Below are 21,905 nucleotides of genomic sequence, written 5' to 3' on the forward strand. Positions count from 1 at the left end.
GCTAGAAGTTACAACCTGGTTTTGAGCCCCAGGAAGGCATGACAGTGCTGCCAGGATGCAATGCAAGTGGAAGGTGAGATTAACAGGCAGCATGGCCCCTTGGAAAAAATATAAGCCTGGGAGTCAGAGTACCTGGGTTCTAAATCTGGCTCTGCTGCATGACCTTGGGCAAGTCACTTTGCTTCTCTGTGCCACTGTTTCCTCATCTGTAAAATCGGGATCCAAAACCTGTTCTTCCTCCCCATCTGACTGTGAATCCCATGTGGGACAAGGAGTTATCTAATTTGATTATCACCTGTCTACTGCAGTGCTTAGTACAGTGCACGGCACACTGTATACATTTAACAAATGCCATTATTACTATTAATATCAGCTGGCATTTTGGGTCCCCCTAACCATACAAACCAAGAGCTCTGCTAACCACAAAACTGTCAGTTGCCAAGGCATCTGAAGGTCACATCTGTATCACCTCTGCGGAGAAGCGGCATGGTCTAGTGGATATAACACGGGCCTGGGAGCCAGAAGGACCTGGTTGCTAATCCGGCTCTGCTACTTGCCTGCTGTGTGACCTTAGGCAAGTCACTTCACTTCTCTGGGCCTCAGTTCCCTTATCTGTAAAATGGGGATTAAGATTGTGAACCCCCTATGGATTTCCTATGGACACAGGGACTGTGTCCAACCTGATTAACTTGTATCCGTCACAGCGCTTAGAATAGTTCTGGGCACATAGTAAGCACTTACTAAGTACCATTATTATTATTTTTATTATTTTCATCAGTGCTCGGAAACTGAAGCACCTTGTGCTCTTCAGGAGGGACGACCAAACCGGGCAGATGTGTGCACAGGGCCCATACTTGTAAAGAAGAAATACTTACGATCAAGTCCATTCAAGTAGCGCATCCGTATTTCACAGTGGCCCCAGACTGCACTCACAACCGGGTAGAGTTTTTTCCCCTTGAGTCCACGAAAGGCAACGCCCATGTACTGGCCGTCTACAATGAAGCTCAGGGTCCCATCGTCCATGTCCAGGGCCACGAGGAAGGAGTCCGGCACGATGAATGTCTCATCCGGCTCCAGAAAGGCGGGGTAGGTCTTGCTGGGCTGGTTCTTCCCGTCGTGGTACAGCCGATTGCGCCCCAGGTCCCAGCCCCAGGACTCGTGGTTGTTACCCACGAGGGTCGTGTACCCGACCGAGTGCAAGGGCGCGTCCGCGGTCGCCACCCCGACGACGGCGTGAGTGCCCCGCTGCCTCATCGCCCACGTGATCTGCCACACGTGCAGCCCCCGGGTGTAGCCGACCTTGCCCCGGATGGCGTCCGTGCTCTGGGCCACCGGATGCCGGTGAAAGATAAGTTTGTCATCCTCTTTGACGAAGACGTTCAGCGACCGGTCGTCATTGTTCCACGAGTGGAGCAGCTGGATGTCGTAGGCCACCGGAGGCATGTCCAATAGCAGGTCCAGCCGAGTGGGCTTGCTGTAGTCCAGACCCTGGAGTTCGTGTTTCAGGGGCCGGTATGCTGGGTCCCTCATGTCCACAGTCTTTATTCCTCCTGTGACCTTCTGACCCATGTTCGCCTTCAATTTCACCTCTGTATACACTCCCAAGGCAAACTCATCAATTGCCTGGCCTCTTTCCTGCTTTCCAGTTAAAAGCAGGCAGGATGCCTAAGGAAGGTTGCTAGGAGATCTCCTCAAGTTGTGTACCATTCAGTATTGCCTAATGGATGGAAAGGAAAACAAGGGGGGGTGTGGGGAGAGGAGAGAAGAGAGAGAGAGAGAAAGAGAGAGAGCAAGAAGTTGGGGGAGGGAGGGAGAAGGAAAAAAAGTTAAATATTAATGCAAGGCTCCTAGTAAGTCCAAGTAAAATCGTCACTGCTGTTTGGTTTGCAAGGATTCCTACATCATATCTGCTAGCAGGTACACCTGAGAATTGGAAGAACAGTTAAAAGAGGGGGGTTCAGGCTATTAGCTACTGCCTATCCTCAAATTTTAGTTTAAGACCATTTTTTCCTTAAGGTGTGCCATTACATTCAGGGGCACATATATGTCTTACTCCATTAGGTAAAATAAATCTTTTTCTGAGGTGCTCTGTGATGCTATCTGTCCATGCCATTTTTGGTTTATCCATCTGTTTTAGGGCTTATCTCGGTACTTCTCTGCCTTCTGCGGCTATATTTTGTAAATAACCAGAGGATTGCCTTGATTTCTCAAGGAGAGGAGTGTGTTTGTTGAACCCTGGTTATACTGTACAGGACAGGGTCTACAGGCTCTGCTCTGTACAAATTCCCGGACACCAAATGCTTAGGAAATAGTATGTTTTGCCAGGGGAGCACATGTGTTTTCTAGAGAATGCCAAGTCAAGATAGATCTTGAGGGTGGAGGGTGATGGGGGAAGTGTGTTCCCCAAAGGGCAACAAAGTCATGCCTGCCCCCTCCAGTTTCAGGGGCCTTTTTGTACCCAAATCTTGAGATAGCAGTCAGCAGAGGCATTTCTGAAATTAGGCAGCCCTCTTGACTCGTTGGAAGACAACCTCAGCGCAAGTGTAACTCTACCCTCACTGCTCCAAGTCAAAGCTTTAGGCTCAATCCTTCAGGGGCCTCCCTGTTTGGGAAGAAAGGTCAAAGCAGAACAGTTCCATGGGCAGCCGTCCTCCTGAGACCAGTTGCCTTTCCGGGTAAGATATAGCTGTGCTCAGTGGGGCTGGAATAAATCACTCAATCCGGAATCTATTAACAGAGCAGACCGCGACAGCCTCTGAAATCCTAGAAGGCAAGACAGCTTACAAACTAAGGGAGAGTAGATGAGAAGGAAGATGGCAATACACCCAGATGTAAGGAGCAAGACAACAACTACTGCAGGAAGACATTTCGAGGAGTCAAAGCCCCACTTGGCAAGCTAACTCCTCTCTTCACCTGGGGAAAATTTTCAAGCTTTCTCCCCAAGGACTCCACGTGGCCTGCCCCAGGTCACATTGCTACCTGCCCCTCAGGCCTGTTGGGGGTGAAGGCTTCTTCAAGGTGGAACTCGATTGGATCAATGAAACATATTTATTGAACACTACTAAGCGCTTGGGAGAGTACACTATAACAGAGGTCATAGACATGTTCCCTGTCCACAAGAAGTGTACAGTCTAGAGTGGGTTACAGACATGAAAATAAATTACAGGTATGTACAGAAGTGCTGTCAGCAACCTTCTTCAGGGTCCCGGGACTCCAAAAAGCACTTTTCCCCCAGTACAGAATGCAGCCAATGCACCCAGGAAAGATTAATTTATTCATTCAATCGTATTTATTGAATGCTTACTGTATGCAAAGCACTGTGCTAAATGCTTGGGAGAGTACAATATAACAATAAACGGACACATTCCCTGCCCACAACGAGCAAGAGAAAAGAGTCCCTGTAGAGAGAGGTGAAGCAAATATAGATTGTAAACTCGTTAGGGGCAGGGAGAGTGTCCGCTAAGTCTGCTGTATTGTATTCTCCCAAGTGCTCATTACATTTCTCTGCACATAGTAAGCTCTCAATAAATCTCACTGATTGATCAATTGATACATGCAGCAGAGCAATCCGGCCAGGACTACAGAGGTCTCAAAGCTACTTCCCTTTCCATCTTGAAGCACAACCCCCGGCCCCTGACCTTTAGTTCCCCGCCCGCTGCTGTTGGCAAGGTCCCAAGCTGCTGCGGCTGCCACTGTAGCGTCAGTGGTATTCCCGGGGCAGGATGGGCAAGCTACCCGCCTCCGGCCCAACACGGGGGAGGTCAGGGAATGCTGGCTCCCTCTCCCGCTTCTCAGTCCCACACGGGAAGCTATGTCCGTCAGTCAGCCAGCCAGCTCACTCGGCCGCAGCGGAACGGCACCGCCTCAGAACCCCCCCGGCCAACTTGGGAGCAGCTAGGCCGGGGTGGGAACAACGGCCAGTCTCATCTCGGATTCAACGAGATGAAGCTCTCGGGGTCGGAAAGGTCCGAGCGAGCGTCCCCAGAGCAGACCCACTCCTCCTTCAAAGATCTGCTTGACTCTGTGGCCCTACTGTCCCTTTGCATCGTTCTTTCCTCCTCAGACTCGCTGGTACCCCTGGGGTTCCTCCACTGCAGCTCACCTAACAAGGTGGGGAGTGCTTGCCCCAGGGGCGGCCTGAGACACCCTGCTGCTTGGCTAGACAAATCTTTCTACCAAGTTGGCTCAAGCGCTCCCCCAACCCGGCCCACTCACCTGGAAGCCCTCTGAACAAGGGTTCCCTGAGACATCCCAGATGACGAGAGTAAGAAGAAATAAAGAAGCAGCATTCTATCACCCGTATTGCTGGGTTTCAGCAATGAGAAACATGATGGCTTTGTGGATAGACCACAGGCCTGGGTGTCAGAAGGACCTGAGTTCTAATGCTGATTCTGTCACTTGTCTGCTGTGTAACTCTGTGAAAGTCACTTCACTTCTCTGTGCCTCAGTTACCTCGTCCATAAAATAGGGGTTAAGACCATGAGCCCCATGTGAGACATGGGACTGTGTCCCAACCTGATTAGCTTGAATCTACCCCAGCATATAGTATAATGCCCGGCACATGGTAAGCACTTAAATACCACTAAAAAGAAAAATTAAAAAAAGACCTCCAGCCTTCCCGGCCCTGCCTCAATGTTCCTCTATCTTCAAGTCACCCGGCGGCTAAGCTCATCCCGAGTCTGCGACATCCAGACCGGAGAGATTTGAAAACCCACCTGCCTCTCTGCCTTACACCATTTCTTGAGCTCCTTTCTTCGGTCCGCGCCCCGAGGACAGACTCGAGGGAGGGAGTCCCACGCAGAATTCCCCATGCTGGGAAAACCCGGCTGGAGCCTTCCAAGAACAGCACAGTCTCTGCGCCAGTCCAAAGTTGGAAACTTCTTCCAAAAGTGTGGGCCCGTCAAAGCTGGGGAGGCCAGCGGGAGGAGTGGTGCTGGACCGTTGGAGTTTTCGGTGTTTGCTCAGGCTGGTTGGGAGGCGGAGCGGAAGACAACTCCCCAACCACTTTTCTGCCTCAGTCTCCACCCCACCCTGGCAGCCTGGCGCTGACCTCACTGCATAAGTGACCCTCTGGGTCGGTTGTGATGGGGTGGGGGCTGAGACTCAGAGAGGTGGGGGGGGACATGGGGTGGGGAGCTAACTTTCTAAGAAAGATGAAAAAAAGTTATTTTAACATTTCCTGGAGTGAGGCAATCTCCACAAGCACTCGCCAGATTGAGTCACAGGCTGTCCCCAAGACCAAGATCGTGTCTGGCCTAGGGGAACAAAAAACAAAAACAAAACCCCAAAACCAAGATAACTATCATACCCCTCTCCTACTGTGGGGAAACCAGGTACAACAATATTCTCAAATTCTCCCACTCACCTCCTTTGGTTTAAAGCACAAGGGTGGAATGGAGGTGGAATGAGAAGCAGTGTAGTTTAGTGGGGGTATAGCACGGGCCTGGGAGTCAAAAGGCCATGGGTTCTAATCCCAATTCCACCACTGGTCTACTGTGTGATCTTGGGCAAGCCACTTCGCTTTTCTGTGCCACAGTTAACTTATCTGTAAAATGGGGATTGAGATTTTACAGTCTATATCTCTTAATCACCCAGCAGCTAAACTCATCCCGAGTCTGCAACATCCAGACCGGAGAGACTTGAAAACCCACCTGCCTCTCTACCTGAGTCAGGAGACCCAGGTTCTAAGGCCAACTCAGTCCTACACCTGCTGGGTAACCCTGGACAAGTTGTTAAGCCTCTTTGTGCCTCCATTTCCTCATCTATTAAATGGGGATAAAATGCCCGCTCTCCCTCCCTCTGAGACTGTGAGGCCTGTGTAGGATAGGGACTATGTGTGACCATCTTGATCCACCCCAGCTAGTGTTTAGTAGAGAAGCCTTTAATAAATGTAATAGCAACATTATTATTATTATTACTACTAATAATAATTTCACTAGGCCACAGATCAGCTTAAAAGACCTCATTCAATCTCAGCTCCTTCAGAAAGCCTTCCTTGAATAATCCACAGCATCCTAATTGCAACAGCCCAAGACCACCTATAACCTTTATGTATAGGTATATTTATTTGTAGGCGTATTTGGTCACATAATTGCCCCTGCTGCATAATTCTCTCTCCCCAATCCAATTTTTGAGGAGCAAGTGAAAGATTTTTCTAGGCAGTGACAATGGCACACACCAGAGTGGGAAGAGGACTAGGTTCAGAGCATCATCGATATACCCACTCACAATCAGCCAACTCCCCTAGAAGAAGAGGAGAAAGGGGCCGGAGTGTTTGAAGACACAGTTTCTAGTGTCCTTACCATTCTCTTCCTTCCCCCGTACTTTCCTCCTCCTCCCCTCTTCCCCTTATTGCTAGGCTTAATTCTCAATGTAATAACCACCTCCCACATTTGAGGGTTGCAAAAATAAGGCGAAAAACTGGAGACAATTATGTGAGTAAATTTGCTATTTGAATATTCAAATAGTTATTTCATCCTGATCAGAGTTACATTATTTTGTTACACCCTTGTTCTTCCCCCAACTCCCACCCTTTGTCCCCGTCCTCCCTTTCCCCATTAGATTACAAAGTCTCGGAGGGCAGGGAACTTGTGTGTACTCTCTGCTCTCCCCTTAAAAAAAAATTATGGCATTTGTTAATATTTGCTATGTTCCAGGCACTGTACTAAGTGCTGGGGTGGATACAAGCACGTCGGGTAGAACACAGTCCCTATCGATTAGACTGTAAATCCGTCAATGGGCAGGGATTGTCTCTATCTGTTACCGAATTGTACATTCCAAGCACTTAGTACAGTGGTCTGCACATAGTAAGTGCTCAATACATACTACTGAATGAATGAATGAATAATAATAATAATAACGAGGGTACTTGTTAAGTGCTTACTACATGCCAAGCACTGTTGTAAGCACTGGGGGAGATAAGGTAAATCAGGTTGTCCCACACGGGGCTCAAGGTCTTAATCCCCATTTTACAGATGAGGTAAGAAGTTAAGTGACCTGCCCAAAGTCACACAGCTGACAAGTGGCAGAGCTTGTGGATTCTAGACCTCTGACTCCCAAGCCCGTGCCCTTTCCACTGAGCCATGCTGCATTTCCATCCCACAAAAGGCCTCACCGTCTCAATCCCTATTTTACAGATGAGGGAACTGAGGCCCAGAAATTAAGTGACTTGCTCAAGGTCACACAGCAGACAAGTGGCAGATCCAGCATTAGAACTTCCACCCTGACTTCCAGGCCCGTGTTCTATCCACTAAGTCATGCTGCTTCCGGGGCATGCTGCTTCACGCTTAGCAGGCCCTCAACAGATCCCAACAACTGACTGATCACAAAAGCCAGGTAGAGAAAAGAGGGCTGGAAATTTACACCCCCCCCCCCCCATTCCCTCCTGCCCCGGGAGGCTCTGGGTAAGAAGCTGTGCCCAGCATCTGCCAACAGCACCATGCTGAAAAACTTCTAGGCCCACCCAGGGCCCTCTGTTCCCTGGGCCGCTGCACCAGTGACTCACTGTCCACTGGGCCGATCACCGTGACAACCTCAGTGCCATCTCTGACTCAGTCACCCTCCGGCTCCCACCCCACACCCCGGCTGTAACTAAAGCCAGTCATTTCCGTCCCGGCAGGGCTCTCCTGGTCCACACTCTCCCTCTGCTGCGCCCCACTCACAACACTGTTGCAGACATCAGTCTTCCCCCATCACGACTTTCTGCAGGACGTGCTTTCTATGACGTCGACTTTCTGCAAGGGCTCCGCTTCTCTCTGCTTTTGCGGTCTCCCCTCCTGTGCACCTCTCTGTTGCTTTGTAATCTCCTGAATGTTCTTCACTGCATCCTCTTGCTTCCTTACTGTATCTCTTCTTGGAACCAGAGTCCTGGCTAGGCTTGGGCCACCATTCGGCTTTGAGGTGCCCCTTCTTCCTGCCCCATACCCATCCTTAAAAAAATCCCAACAGCTCAGGGCACAGTTGGGCAGCCTAGGCCCTGCGCTCACCCTCAGCTTGGGCTTTGGTAGGGACCACAGCACAGCGGCGGGAACCATCTTCATGAAACAGTATGGCACAGTGGATTGATCACAGGTCTTGGAATCAGATCAGGGGTTTTAACTGCGCCTTCACCACTTGCCTGCTGGGTGACCTTGGGCAAGTCACTTCACTTCTCTGTGCCTCAGTTACCTCATCTGTAAAATGGTGATTGAGGCTGTGAGCTCCACATGGGACAAGGACTTTGTCCAACTTGATTTACTTGTATCCAACCCAGCACTTAGTACAGTGCCTGGTACATAGTAAGCACAGAACAAATACCATTATTATTATGTGCAGACATCCCTTAGGCTGTGGGATTTTGAGGAGGAGTGACAGGTAGGGAGTGGGATGGCGGGGGTCGGGGGTACTCGGGGTTGAAAAAGAGAGGCTGGCAAGACAGAGAAGAGAACAAGAGTAGAGAGGAGCAGGGCACGAGAGAGCATTCCGGGGAAATGAGAGTGGCTGGGGTGGAAACAAAGGATCCCGAGGAGAGATGAGAGGATCCAGAAGGGGACAAGATGGGGAGAAAAATAAAGACAGTGCTAATACAATGGTCCCTTTCTGAGAGAAGGAAGAGACAGGGGGTCTAAAAGTGGTAAAGGAACATTACAGTCGGGGAGGGAAGAGAAGATGAAAGCTTAGTACAGTGCTCTGCCCATAGCAAGCACTCAATAAATATCACTGATGGACTGATTGAAGAGGAGGAAGGGAGAAGGAACACCACAAGAAAAGAGACAGATTCTCACAAAGATATCCAGAGGCATAGAAACAGAGACCCAGAGAGCAGGCAAAAGGAATAGGGAAATGTGGCGAAGAACAGTGTCTGACTAGGGCAAGAGATATTTTTCTAATACACATACAAGAGTATGTCAATCAGTAATATGTATCGAGCACTTACTGTTTGCAGAGCACAGTACTAAGCTTTTTGGAGAATACAGTGGATTGATTTATCCACTGAAATTGATTTATCCATGAAATATATTAATAGATAAAAACAGTAGTGGAGTTTATTAAGCACTTGAGTAGACAGGATAATCAGGGCAGACCCAATCCCTGTTCCACATGGACTCATACTCTATGAGGGAGGGAGAACAGGTACTGAAACCCCATTATACAGATGAGGAAAGAGACACAGAGAAATCAAGTGGCCTGCCTGAAGTCACCCAGCATGCAAGTGGTGGAGCCAGGATTATCAACCAAGTTTCCCTGTTACTGACAGGGAACGTGTTTGCTGATTCTGTCGTACTGAACTCTCCCAAGTGCTTAGTATAGTGCTCTGCACATAGGAAGCGCTCAATAAATGTGATTCACTCTAATGCCCTTGTTCTTTCCATTAAGTCACTCTGTTTCCCCACCCTCAAGGAGCAATGGGGGAGACAGACATTAATATCGATATTGAATAAATATGAGCATGGCCTGAGGCAGAGAGAAAGTGGTGCAGTACTTGTGATCAAGAGAAGTGTTGCAAAACCTAGCCTGATTGGCATTTCCCTCTTCTGTGCCATGGAAGCGCTGCAGAAAAAAAACTTCTAAGATGTATCTGGGTCTAGGGAAACCCAGTTGATGTTCCACATCCTAATTCATGTCTCAGGACCTCAGTTTACTGCTAACCTCCCTCCTCCACCATCTTGCTAGCAGTAATATAAATCCCTTGTTTATACAGACTACACACACATACTTTATTTATATACATACAATCACAAACCTCTCCCTCGTAATCCTCTATGCCAAGAATGAACGGTTCTTACTGCGGCAAGTTAGCTACCATGACTACTGATGTGTAATGGCAACAAGCCTGAAAAATTGTTTTAGTAGTCTGACATTTTCTGAAGTTCAACTGCTTTCCAGTTGAACGGGGGCATGATAACACACACACACACACACAAAAAACAAAAAACCCTTTAGGCCACAGTGGATAACAATACTATATTTCTTATAGAATATTCAGGATACATAAATTTGCACATACCATGTGCTTTAAATTAGCTTCTTGCTAAAGCCGCATTGTATATTATAACTGAATCGAGTCTCATCCGGCCAGTTCTTCCTACATAACATCTTTGGGATTCGTGCTCCTCTCCACCCACTTACCAGCCTAGCCCAAGACCTGATCATACTGTAGCTATATTGTTTTTATCAGCCTGCTTACTGACCTCCCTGCCTCCAGCCTTTCCCCTTTTCCAATTTAAACTAGATGCTGCTGCAAAGATGATCTTCTTGAAGCTTTACCTGGTACACATCTCTCTCTACTTTGCTAAACCCTACATTGGCTTTTCATTTCTGGCCACATTAAGCTAGCGGGGGTCTCTAGGGGTGTCAAAGGATCTACTTGAAACATCTATTCTTATCAATTCTGCAGAATGGCTTAAATTAACCATCAGTTGACATCTAGCACAGTGTAAACTATAGGGTCTGCTAGATTGGGCAGTCCTGGTGGGCAAGGAATGTGTCTACCAACTCTGTTGTACTGAACTCTACTGAGCGTTTAGCTTAGGACGGTGCTCTACACACAGTAAGCGCTTACTAAATAATATTGATTGATTAAGCAAAAATACCTCAACTGCTACACTATAAGATCCTTCGATCTATCCATCAATGGCATTTATTCAATGTTTACTGTGTGCAGAGCTGTACTAAACAATTAGAAGGGTACAATACAACAGAGTTGGTAGACACGATCCCTGCCCAAAATGAGTTTACAGAATAAAGGGGGAGGTAGGCATTAATATAAATTCAATAAATTACAGAACCTTGAGGGGAAGAATCATGTCTTCCAACTAGTGTACTCTCAAACATTTTCAACAGTGCTCTGCACATAGTAGATACTCAACAAATATTACTGGCTGCTTGGTTTCAAAGTTCTGCACCAACTCTCTCCATCTTACATCTCTGCTCTCTTTACTTGCCCATCCCCAACCTGCTCTCTTCATCCTTCCCCAGAAAACCTTGTAATCCCACCTCCTCCAACAAAACTTCACTAATTCCCAACATCCCAAACTATACAAACTCAGCAGCCATTTCTAGCGCTTACACATTTATGCATACCTATTCTCAGCATTTTGCCCATATAATTATTCAATTGCACATTCAATTCTTTATTTTGATTACTCCCAGTTATAAATATGTATATACCTGTCTTATCCATTAGGAGTATAAACTTTTTGTGGGCAAGGCACACGTTGCTTTTGTGATACTTTCCCAAGCACTTAGCACAGTGCATTGCATCGAATGGGTTCTTAATAAAACTATAACTATTCCTACTATTAGGCCTCTACTGTAGTTTCCCAGCAGTCTAGCTGAATGTTAGAGCAACTGAATGTATCTTCAGATCCGCCTTTGAGCCTTTTTAGGGGTTGAACTCTACTTAGGCTGGATTGGTTTTCTTGGGTTTGAATCCTAGGATGCTGGAAGAGATGAAGTATTCTCAACTAACTTACTTCTGGGAAACTTCCAAGGGCTGACAATAATTGATACAAGAATCTGACAAAGAGGTAGGGGAAAATACAAAACCCAGTTTTAGTCATGCAAGAGGATTTAAAAAAAAATCTAATTAAAAGGGAGTCTGACTGGGGTAACCTAAGTAGAGCGAAGTCCCCATCTGATCCACAGAGGCAAATGGTAGAGCTGCTACTATTTATTCAGTGAGGTAGAGATAGCAGTGGAATTTGGTGAACACTCAGATACAAGGCACTGAACTGGTGTGCTGTGTAACGTTCTGGAGGAAAGCTTAAAAAAACCCTTCAAAGTGGGAGGTAGAATAGCCTAGTGGAAAGAGCATGAGGTTGGGAGTCAGGAGACTTAGGTTCATTTATTCATTCATTCAATTGTATTTACTGAATGCTTACTGTGTGCAGAGCACTGTACTAAGCGCTTGGAAAGTACAACTCGGCAACAGATAGAGACAATCCCTACCCAATAACAGGCTCACAGTCTAAAAGACTGTGGGTTCTAATCCCAACTCTGCCACTGGTCTGCTGGGTGACCTTGGGCAAGTCACTTGACCTCTCTGGGGCCCAGTTTCCTCAACTAAAAAATGTGTGCAACACCCATTCACCCCACCCCTTAAACTGAGAGTCCCACGAGGGTTAGGGACCGTGCCCATTCTGCTTAACCCCATATCTACCCCAGAAACTGGCACCTAGCAAACACTCAATAGCTACCACATCGCTGCAGGATTTGACTCTGCAAATAAAAAGTCCAGAACTCTAACAAGTTAGGCACCCCTTCTCTCTCATCTCCAAACCAAGATGAAGGGAATCCTTAAAATATCCAGTTCTAGATTTTTATCGCTGACTTGGACCCAGGAATCCAAAGCCGGCTCATCAAGTTTGTAGATGAAGTGAGACTGGGTGGAGTCGTTAACACTTTTCATTTTATTCCTGCTTTTCCAGAGTGGCCTCAATAATTTTGGAAAATCGCCAGGCAGGATGAAATTCAACAAGGATGAGTACAACATAGTACTTTGGGAAAAAGACTGCATAAGCACAAGTACAGCGGGGAGAAAAAAAAAGCCCAAAACCTGACATGCGAGTGGACCATCAAGAAAATCGGAGCCAACGGCAAACTACTATTAGGACAATCAACGGGTTTCTGAGATTTATCTATAAGAGAATAACACTGACGGCAGCAGAATAACCCATCTGTTAGTTCTGTATTGATCTGGAGGTTTTTTAATGGTATATGTTAAGCACTTACTATGTGCCAGCTACTGTACTAAGTGCTGGGGCATGATATAAGTTAATCAGGTTGGACAGAGTCTATAACAATAATGATGGTATTTGTTTAGTGCTTACTATGTGCCAAGCACGGTTCTAAGTACTGGAATGACAATAATGGTAATTGTTAAGCACTTATTATATGTCAGGCATTGTACTAAGCACTGGGGTGGATACAAGCAAATTGGGTTGGACAGGGTCCCTGTCCACAGAGGGCCCACAGTCTTAATCCCCATTTTACAGATGAGGTAACTGAGACATAGAGAAATCAAGTGATTTGCCCTAGGCCACACAGCAGACAAGCTGCAGATCCGGGATTAGAATCCATGACCTTCTGACTCCCAGGACCGTGTTGTAACCACTGCCCCAGATGGGGCTCACATTCTTAATCTCCATGTTACAGATGTGGTAACTGAGGCACAGTGAAGCTAGTGTCTTGCCCAAGGTCACGCAGCAGACAAGTGGCAGAGCTGGGATCAGAAGTCAGATTCTTCTGATTCTCAGCCTGGGCTCTATCCACAAGGCCACACTGCTCCTTGCATCCAGATTTGGTTAGTCCACTTTATTGACGATGGGAGAGGAACAGGAGAGAGTCTAGAGAAAAAATGAGATGAAAAGGGGGGTGGAAATAAATCCCATTTGGAAAGGTTGAAAGAATTGGTAGTGGGCAGACTGAAGACGACAGAGAGGGGACAATGATGAGATTCAGGAGTTCATGTAGGGTATTTCCCCTCCGGACTGTAAGCACTGTGAAGGCAGAGATCATGTCTACTAATTTTAGGGTACTGTACTTTCCCAAGGGCTCAGTTCAGTGCTCTGCACATAATAAGCACTCGATATATACCAGTGATTAATATTTATGAGGCAAACTAGTGGGTCTCCAAGTCCAACAAGTAAATGCAGGCTTATATTACTAAATTAATTATATTTATTGAGCGCTTACCTTGTGCAGTGCACTGTACTAAGCGCATGGGAGAGTACAATATAACAGAGTTGGTAGCAAGGATTATATTGAGACACTTCAATTGGATAAAAAGAGGACCTTTTTGATGGTCAGGGTGATAAAACAATAGAAGAGACTGCTAAGGCAGGCCTGGGAGTTAGTTGAGAAAAGAATATCCCTCAGTAGTCTTTACATAATACTAACTCTGTGCAGGGTACTCTACTAAATCCTTGGGGGAGTCCAACAGTATTAATAATAGCATAGATAATCACCTGAACTGGATGGAAGCCAGACCAAGGAACCCCTGGAAGGTCTCCCCTAGCATTACGATTCCATGATATTTAAGACTGAAGTTTTGTTCTTAAATGGCCAAGCCTAGTCAGATCTCTAAGGAATAGTCCCTGGGTCTCTGAGAAATACTACTATGGTTCGCACTGTTGAACAAGATCACTGGTGGGGAAAGAGGAGGCTCTGGCAGGTTTAGAACAAGTGTCAGAGCAGGAATTGGTTTTGCAAACGCCCCAGACAATGTGCCGGGGGGAAGGTTGGCTGGCTGAGACCCAGGAGGAAACAGACAAGGACTCAGAGAGAGGATATTGCACTGGAAGCTGTGACATTTGCTTGTTTCAACACTGACAGGAGTCAGATGACACACAGGCTTCTCACCACATCCTATCATGAACAGCGTTTAGAAGGGGGTCATGTCTGTTTCAAGGTTCCGGGTTCCCCGCGTCAATGTATAAGAACAAAGATTCCAGCAGAACTTGTGTGGGATGGACAGCACGTTTGCTGCTGGGTTGAATTATGTTGGGCATTGCCTAACCCTTCGGCCACTAACTCTGAACACACCCCACCTCCTGTACAACAACAACAAAAAAATATAAACCAACAGACAACATCACTGGGGCCAAAATTCAGTTCACATTCCACTGTGAAAGGCAATGCACATCTGACCTTCTATAGGCAAGTGTCTCACTCTCCAGTAGATGAGGTTTGCAGCTGCTCTAGGGTGGGGAGAGAACAGCAGCAAAGGCGCTTAAGAAAACAATTGGCGTTTCTCTTGGCAGGAGGGCAAGAGAAGCGAGGATAGCTAAGGCCGGCTGTTCCAATTTGAGGGTAGCCCATCCTTTGCATCGCACCCAGCTTGCTAGAGCGGGCGTAAGGGGCTGGTTCTCCGGTGTCCACTATGACTCTGGGGCAGCAGCCTCGAGTTGGTTTCCTCAGACAGCAGCTCACTTATGGGTGATGGATGGAGCCTAGGACCCCCTCCAAAATGGACAGCTCACCTCATCTCTGCCTAAAATTCCTCCCATCCCAGGAGCAAACAAACAATTAGTGAGCTAGCCGGGTCATGGCCTTCGAGCGGCTGAGATGCCAGACTTAGGGCGGTGACCAGATCCCATGATGAACGGACAAAACAGGGGAAGGAGGATGCGGCACAGCATGACCACGGATACACATCTGATGTGAGGGGGGAGCCCCCTGGTTGACACGAAAGGAGTCAGGGGCCAAGGGTGTCCTCAATCCCCAAGAAATACCTGCTGGATAAAGAGCAGTACACCCCGTTTTCCTAAACAACCCAGAAGTTGTAAAGCCGAGGCCACAGGTAATCAAGCTGCAAACCCTACCTCTTCTGTATTCCCCCTCTTGACTGTAAACTCATTGTGGACAGGGAATGTGTCTGTTTATTGTTGTATTGTACTCTTCCAAGCACTTAGTACAGTGCTCTGCACACATTAAGCACTCAAATACGAATGAATGAATGTTTCAGCCATCAGAACACCCACACACATACAATAGAGAGTAGATTACTGGTCGGAGTTCAGATGCTAAAGTGGCTGAGCTGTTTTGAGTCCATCTTTAATAATTGAAATTAGATTACGGGGACGTCCCGAGGACAGCTATTTCTTGTTGGCCTTCATTTTCACTTGCCTGGTAAAAATAGGACACTAGCTTGGCCCCAGCTGGCCAAAAAAAATCAGAATAGAACAAATTAAATCTGTGCTGGGCCAGTGGCTCTGAGCACCATGGAAACAGCTCAGTTTACCTGGGGTCACACCTCAGAGACCGTCCTCTGTTTGTGTTCCTGTTCTCACAATATTCTGCAGAGGAGGAGATTAAGAGAATCTTAGGAGAAAGGGACAGAGAGGGAAGTATGAGAAAACAGGGATGGCCAAAGGGAAAGGGGCAGCAGTGCTTTTGTGTGTGTGTGTGTGTGTGTGTGTGTCTGTTTGTTGTTGTTAAAACAAGAATTCCCTGAAGGAGCTTTAGTATACAACAAACTTGACGTTAGGTTTTAAGACTCACTGTTAACAGAGAGAATGGGGCTGTTCATTTTCCAACCCAGGGGTGTTTGTCTTGTCTTTTTTAAAATGGTATTTGTAAGTGCTTACTATGTGCCAGGCACTGTATTAAGTGTTGGGGTAAATACAAACTAACCAGGTTGAACACAGTTCATATCCCATATGGGGCTCACAGTCTTAATCCCCAATTTGCAGATGAGGGAAACTTGAGGCACAGAGAAGTTGAGAAGTTAAGTGACTCACCAAAGGACATACAGAAGACAAGTGGGGGAACTGCGATTAGAGCCCAGGGCCTTTTGACTCCTAGGCCTGTGCTCTATCCACTAAGCCATGCAGCTTCCCAGGTGGATGTCTTTTAAAGTTCCAGTCCTTAAAGTTCCAGTCCAATTTGTGGTATTTATTGAGCACATATTATGTACAGAGCACTGTACTAAGGCACTTGGTGAAGTATAAAACAACAGAGTGGGTAGACATGTTCCCTGCTTACAGTCTAGACTACTGGCAAATGGACAAGGTGACAGAGACGGAAATGCAAATCAGGGACAGTGACAGAGACCAAAGCAGAGACAGGCAGAGACACATACACTCTAGCTGTACTTCTTCCCCCCACCCCAACCCAACTAATCAGTGACTTATGATAACGCTGGAACACTAAAACTATTGTTCTGAACAAGGAGACATTGGGAAAGAATAAGATTCAGGATGCAGAACAAAGTGACCTACTTATAAAACCTCCTTTCACCTGAGGATCAAGTAACAACCCCTTCCACCTACCCACTCTTTCATGCACTTGTGGTTAGAGCTTTGGATTTTAACAGAAGTTAAGGCTGCCCCAAGCAACCTCTTCCAGGGAGATTATTCCGCTGATTGCCAATCTTGGAGACTCAACTAGCTAATGAGGACTTGACATTTGTGTTCCAGGAAACAGCACTCAGCTTCTGCCCGGCCAGAACTTTTTCGGCAGGCAGATTGATGTTCCCAGTAGTTTGAACACTAATGACAATATGCGGCAGCGATACCTAGCAGGGTATTGCACTCTACTGCACTCTCTGTTCTAATGCCACTTTTTATTTTATTTTATTTTATGGTATTTGTTAACTGCTTACTATGTGCCAGGCATTGCTCTAAGTGCTGGGGTATAAACAAATTAATGAGGTTGGACAGAGTCCACTTCCCACAGGGGGCTCACAGTCATAATCCCCACTTTACAGATGAGGGAACTGAGGCACAGAAAAGTTAAGTGACTCACCTATGGTCACAAAGAGGACAAGTGGTGGAGCCAGGATGAGAATCCAGGTCCTTCTAACACTTGGGCCTGTGCTCTAGCCAGGAGACCCACGCTGCTTCTCACTTGAAACCAAGCAATGAGTGTGATACCGAATGATATGACACAAACTTTTGTCAACCAGTAAGGCAGGAATCCCGTACCTCCCTGATCGCAGTCACTCCAGGAACACAGACGGCTCTCCCTCCCTCTTGTTCCTTTCTTCTCCCTCAGTTTGGTTTTGCCATCCTACATGACCTCCATAAAGCCAGCCTGCCCTTGCACCTACCTAATAATAATAATAATAGTGGTGTTTGTTAAGTGCTTACTATGTGCCTGCCACTGTACTAAGAGCTGGGGTGGATACAAGCAAATTGGGTTGGACATAGTCCCTGTCCCACATGGGGCTCACAGGCCTAATTCCCATTTTACAGATGAGGTACCTGAGGCCCAGAGAAGGGAAATGACCTGACCCAAACCACATAGCAGACAAATGGCAGAGCCAGGATTAGAACCCATGACCTTTTGACTCCCAGGCCTGTGCTCTCTCCACTATGCCATGCTGCTTCCCAGTTGGCTGGTGGGCTCTTCTTTCAGTTTAGAAAGCTTCCAGTCACAAGCTTCCAGTCACTTTATGCTCCTCCTTGGCCCTAGTGTCCAAGGAAGCTGGTACCCTGAGCCCCAGGTGCCTAGGCAGGGAGGTCAGACGAGGAATGAAGAAGGGGAAGCTGCTGATAGAGGGACAGGCACATGGTGACAAGATCCCAAACCTGGGCAGTCCAGGAGGGGTGATGGGAGACACACCCACATTTTGTAGAAGAGGATGTTGGAGGAAGTGGGACTGGTGCACTCCTGGGACAGAGCCAGCTGCCCAATCAACTTGACTACCAGGGTCCCGAGATGTAACCGAGAAAACTGCAGTTGCCCGTGGCTCCGGCCTTGGGCTCCAATTCCAATCCACCAAAACAAACAGTGTGGCCTAGTGGAAAGAACATGGGCCTGGGAGTCATAGGACGTGGGTTCTAACACCAACTCTGCTAATTGCCTGCTGTGTGACCTTGAGCAAGTCACTTCACTTCTCTGGGCCTCAGTTTCCTCAACTGTAAAATGATGATTAAATACCTGTTCTTCCTCCTACTTAGACCTTGAGTCCTATGCGGGACAGGGACTGTGTCTGACCTAATTAACTTGTAACTATCCCAGGGCTTAGAAGAGTGCTTGACACACTGTAAGCATTTAAATACCATAAAACAAAACAAAACAAAAAAAGTGACATAGGCAGACGTACTGCATCTTGGTAACCAAATAGCACATTAAACCAAACAGAAACTGCTAGATTGTAAGCTCTTTGAGGGTAGGGATCGTGCCTATTAACTCTATTGGACTCTCCTGGGAGCTTAGTACAGTGCTCTGTACACAATAAAAACCACTGATTGAAGGATGCCAGTACTCCCTCTCCACCTTTGGGCCACAATCAATCAATCAATCAGTCAATCAAGCAATCAATGCCTTGACTACTGGATCAGCCTCCTGGCTGACTTCTCTGTTTCTTGTCTTTCCACACTCCAGTCCTAACTTCACTCAGCTGCCCAGACTATTTTTCTAAAATGTCATTCAGTTCATGATTCACCATTCACCCCTTAAGAACCTCCAGTGGTTGCCCACCCAGTTACACATCAAACAGGAGCTCTTAACCATAAGCTTTAAACCAAACACCTTGCCCCCTCCTACCTTACCTCATTGTTTTCCTAGGACTATTCCTCTTATGCCAACCTACTCACTGTATCTCAATCTCATCTATCTTGTTGCCAACTTCTCACCCATGTTCTGTCTCTGACCTGGAACTCCCTTCCCCTTCATATCTGACAGACCATCATTCTCCCCACCTTTAAAATCTTATTAAAAATCTCATCTTCTCCAAGAGGCCTTCCCTGACTAAACCCTCATTTCCCCTACTCCCTCTCCCTTCTTGTACATGGATCTGTACCCTTTTATCACTTCATATTCACCCCACCTTCAGCCCCACAGCACTCAAGTATAGATCCGTTACTTATTTTAATGTCTGTCTCCCCCCTCTAAACTGTATTCTTTGTGGGCAGGGAACAGATCTACCAACTCTGTTATACTGAACTCTCCCAACTACTTAGTTCAGTGGTCTGCACACAGTAGGTGCTCAAGCCTCTGAGATGGTCCGGGGGATACAGGATGTCTTATACTGTATGTAGGCAAAGATAACATAGCAGTAATAATAGCATTTATTAAGCAATTACTGTGTGCAGAGCACTATACTGAGCAGTGGGAAAGAATACACAGGTGAGAATTAGACTGTATTCCTGTCCCTTGTCTCAGCACCCAGCAAAGGAAGCCAAACAGAGGCCAAATTCCAGCAGGAAGAAAACTTAATAGTGTTGAGCTGAGATGGATGTTATGGTCAATGTGACCTTCTCCCTGAGGACCCGGCACTATTAACTAGTTATTGTATACATTTTCTTCCTTCCCAGGGACAACCCAGGGAGAACATAGAAAACACCGTAGTGGTTCAGTAGTCCTTTGGATTACTGAGAAGCAGCATTGGCCTAATGGAAAGAGCATGGGCCTGGGAGTCAGAGTACTTGGGTTCTAATACCAGCCCTGCTAATTGCTGGCTGTATGACCTTGAGCAAGTCAATTCCCTTCTCTGGGCCTCAATTTCCTTAACTGTAAAATGTGATTAAATATCTGTTCTCCCTCCTACTTAGACTTTGAGTCCCATGCGAAACAGGTACTACACCTGATCTAATTAACTTGTACCTATCTCAGAACTTGGAAGAGTGTTTGATGCATAGTAAGTGTTTAAATACCATAAAAATGAAAACAAAAGAAGTGACATAAGTAGACATACTGCATCCTGGTAACCAAACAGCAAACTAAACCAAATCGAAACTGCTACACTGTGAGCCCTTTGAGGGTAGGGATCGTGCCTATTACCTCTATTGGACTCTCCCGTGAGCTTAGTACAGTGCTCCGCAAACAGTAAAAATCACTTATTGATTGAAGGATGCCAAGAGCAGTCTTTTCTTCCACTCCAGATTCTTTATTGTTTCTCCATTTCCCCTTTTTCATTTGAAAGCATAAAGACCTTAGGTGTACATATCCTATCTAAAAAAAAAAAAAAAAATCAAAGTGACCCTCACCCACTCCCTCTTTTTGCTCACAAAATCAGGCATCACCAGATGTCCCAGGAGATTTCAAAAACAAAAAACAAACAAAAAAAAACAGGAGCAGTGCCCTCTGATTGAGCGAGACCAAAATGCACCTGCCATAAACACCTACGGAGAGCTCCAAATTACTCATCACGGATCTCAGCGAGAAACAGAGCGGTTAGGCCTTGGCCCCCTGGGAAAATGGGGACGAATTCATTTACATACTAAACATTAAATATTAGTAATTAATAATTATGGCATTTGTTAACTGCTTATTATGTATCAAACACTGTTGTATGCGCTGGGGTAGAAGCACTTAATCAGGACAAGAGTGGGGCTCGCAGCTTATGTAGGAGGGAGAAGAGGTACTGAATCCTCAGTTTACAGTCGAGGAAACAAACGAACAGAGAAGTTAAGTGATTTGCCCAAGGCCACTTGGAGGGAAGTGGCAGAGCCAGGATTAGAACCCACTAATCAATCAATGGTATTTCAATCAGTCTATCAGTCAATGGTATTTATTGAGCATTTACTATGTGTAGAGCACTGTGCTAAGTGCTTGGGAAAGTACAACAGAACTAGCAGACACGTTCCCTGCTCACAGTGAGCTTAAGGTCTAGAGTAGAGACACAGGTATTAATATAAATACCTCTGATTCCCAGGTCTGTGCTCCTTCCACTAGCCCACGCTGCTTCCTGGTTACAACCTCATCAAGGTTACTGCTGCAAGGTTCTACATTCTCTTCCAGATGTTCCTCTCTCAAGTTCAATTCCTGGAAACCTGGACCCATGGAGGGCTCCCTGACATCGCTAACAACTGCTAACTCACTGGAACAGCCACATGACACTCAGCTTGCTAGAGTCCTGCCACCCTTTGGATGCTGTTACAAACTCAGTTTTAAGTCTCTGAGTCGTAAGGTAAGGGGATGGGGAGGGAGAAGGGAAGGACAGAACCATTTGGTTAGAGAAGTGAGTGGGTTCAAGGAGAAAAAGAAAGTCTCCAATGCAGTACTAAAGTAACAGGAGACTGCCGGTGCCTAATAGCTCTTTACCTGAGAGCTAGACCCTCGGGAATCATGGAGGCATTTAAAGTCTACTAAAGGGAAATAAAAGCAATTTGCTGATGGACCCAATCAAGTGACAAGCAGAGATCTCATTACACTGAACTCTCAAAGCTGATTTGTTCTCTCTAGACAACTGCTTCTCCAGTCCTTTCCTCCGCCAGTCTTCTTCTGGCATCCATCAAGACCTACACCCCTCACCACACTGTTGCTCCTAATATAATAATAATAATAATCCATTAATCACTTACTATGTACCAAGCACTCTCCTAATTGCTGGAGTAGATGCAAGATAATCAGGTTTGACACAGTCCTGTTTCACCAAATGTACTCAGGTGCAAATAGATCCAGGCGGCTTGGTTACTTAAACCTTGGTTTGTTCTTGAGAAGTTCTGTGGCCTCAGTTCCCTCATTTGTTCCCATTT

At 46.5% G+C, this 21,905-nt stretch overlaps 1 protein-coding gene across 4 annotated transcripts in view; it reads right to left on the reverse strand.

Annotated features, from left to right (window-relative positions):
- SPSB1 (splA/ryanodine receptor domain and SOCS box containing 1) overlaps positions 1 to 21,905 on the reverse strand; it is a 104,157-nt gene that overhangs the window by 15,035 nt on the left and 67,217 nt on the right. For all 4 annotated transcript variants that reach the window (XM_029066513.2, XM_029066514.2, XM_029066516.2 and 1 more), the window contains one exon: positions 876 to 1,717. In XM_029066513.2, coding sequence (XP_028922346.1) covers positions 876 to 1,569 — 694 coding nt within the window. In that variant the 5' untranslated portion in view covers positions 1,570 to 1,717. The remainder of the gene's footprint in view (positions 1 to 875; positions 1,718 to 21,905) is intronic.

This window comes from Ornithorhynchus anatinus, chromosome 5 (assembly GCF_004115215.2).
Source record: "Ornithorhynchus anatinus isolate Pmale09 chromosome 5, mOrnAna1.pri.v4, whole genome shotgun sequence".
NCBI lineage: Eukaryota > Metazoa > Chordata > Mammalia > Monotremata > Ornithorhynchidae > Ornithorhynchus > Ornithorhynchus anatinus.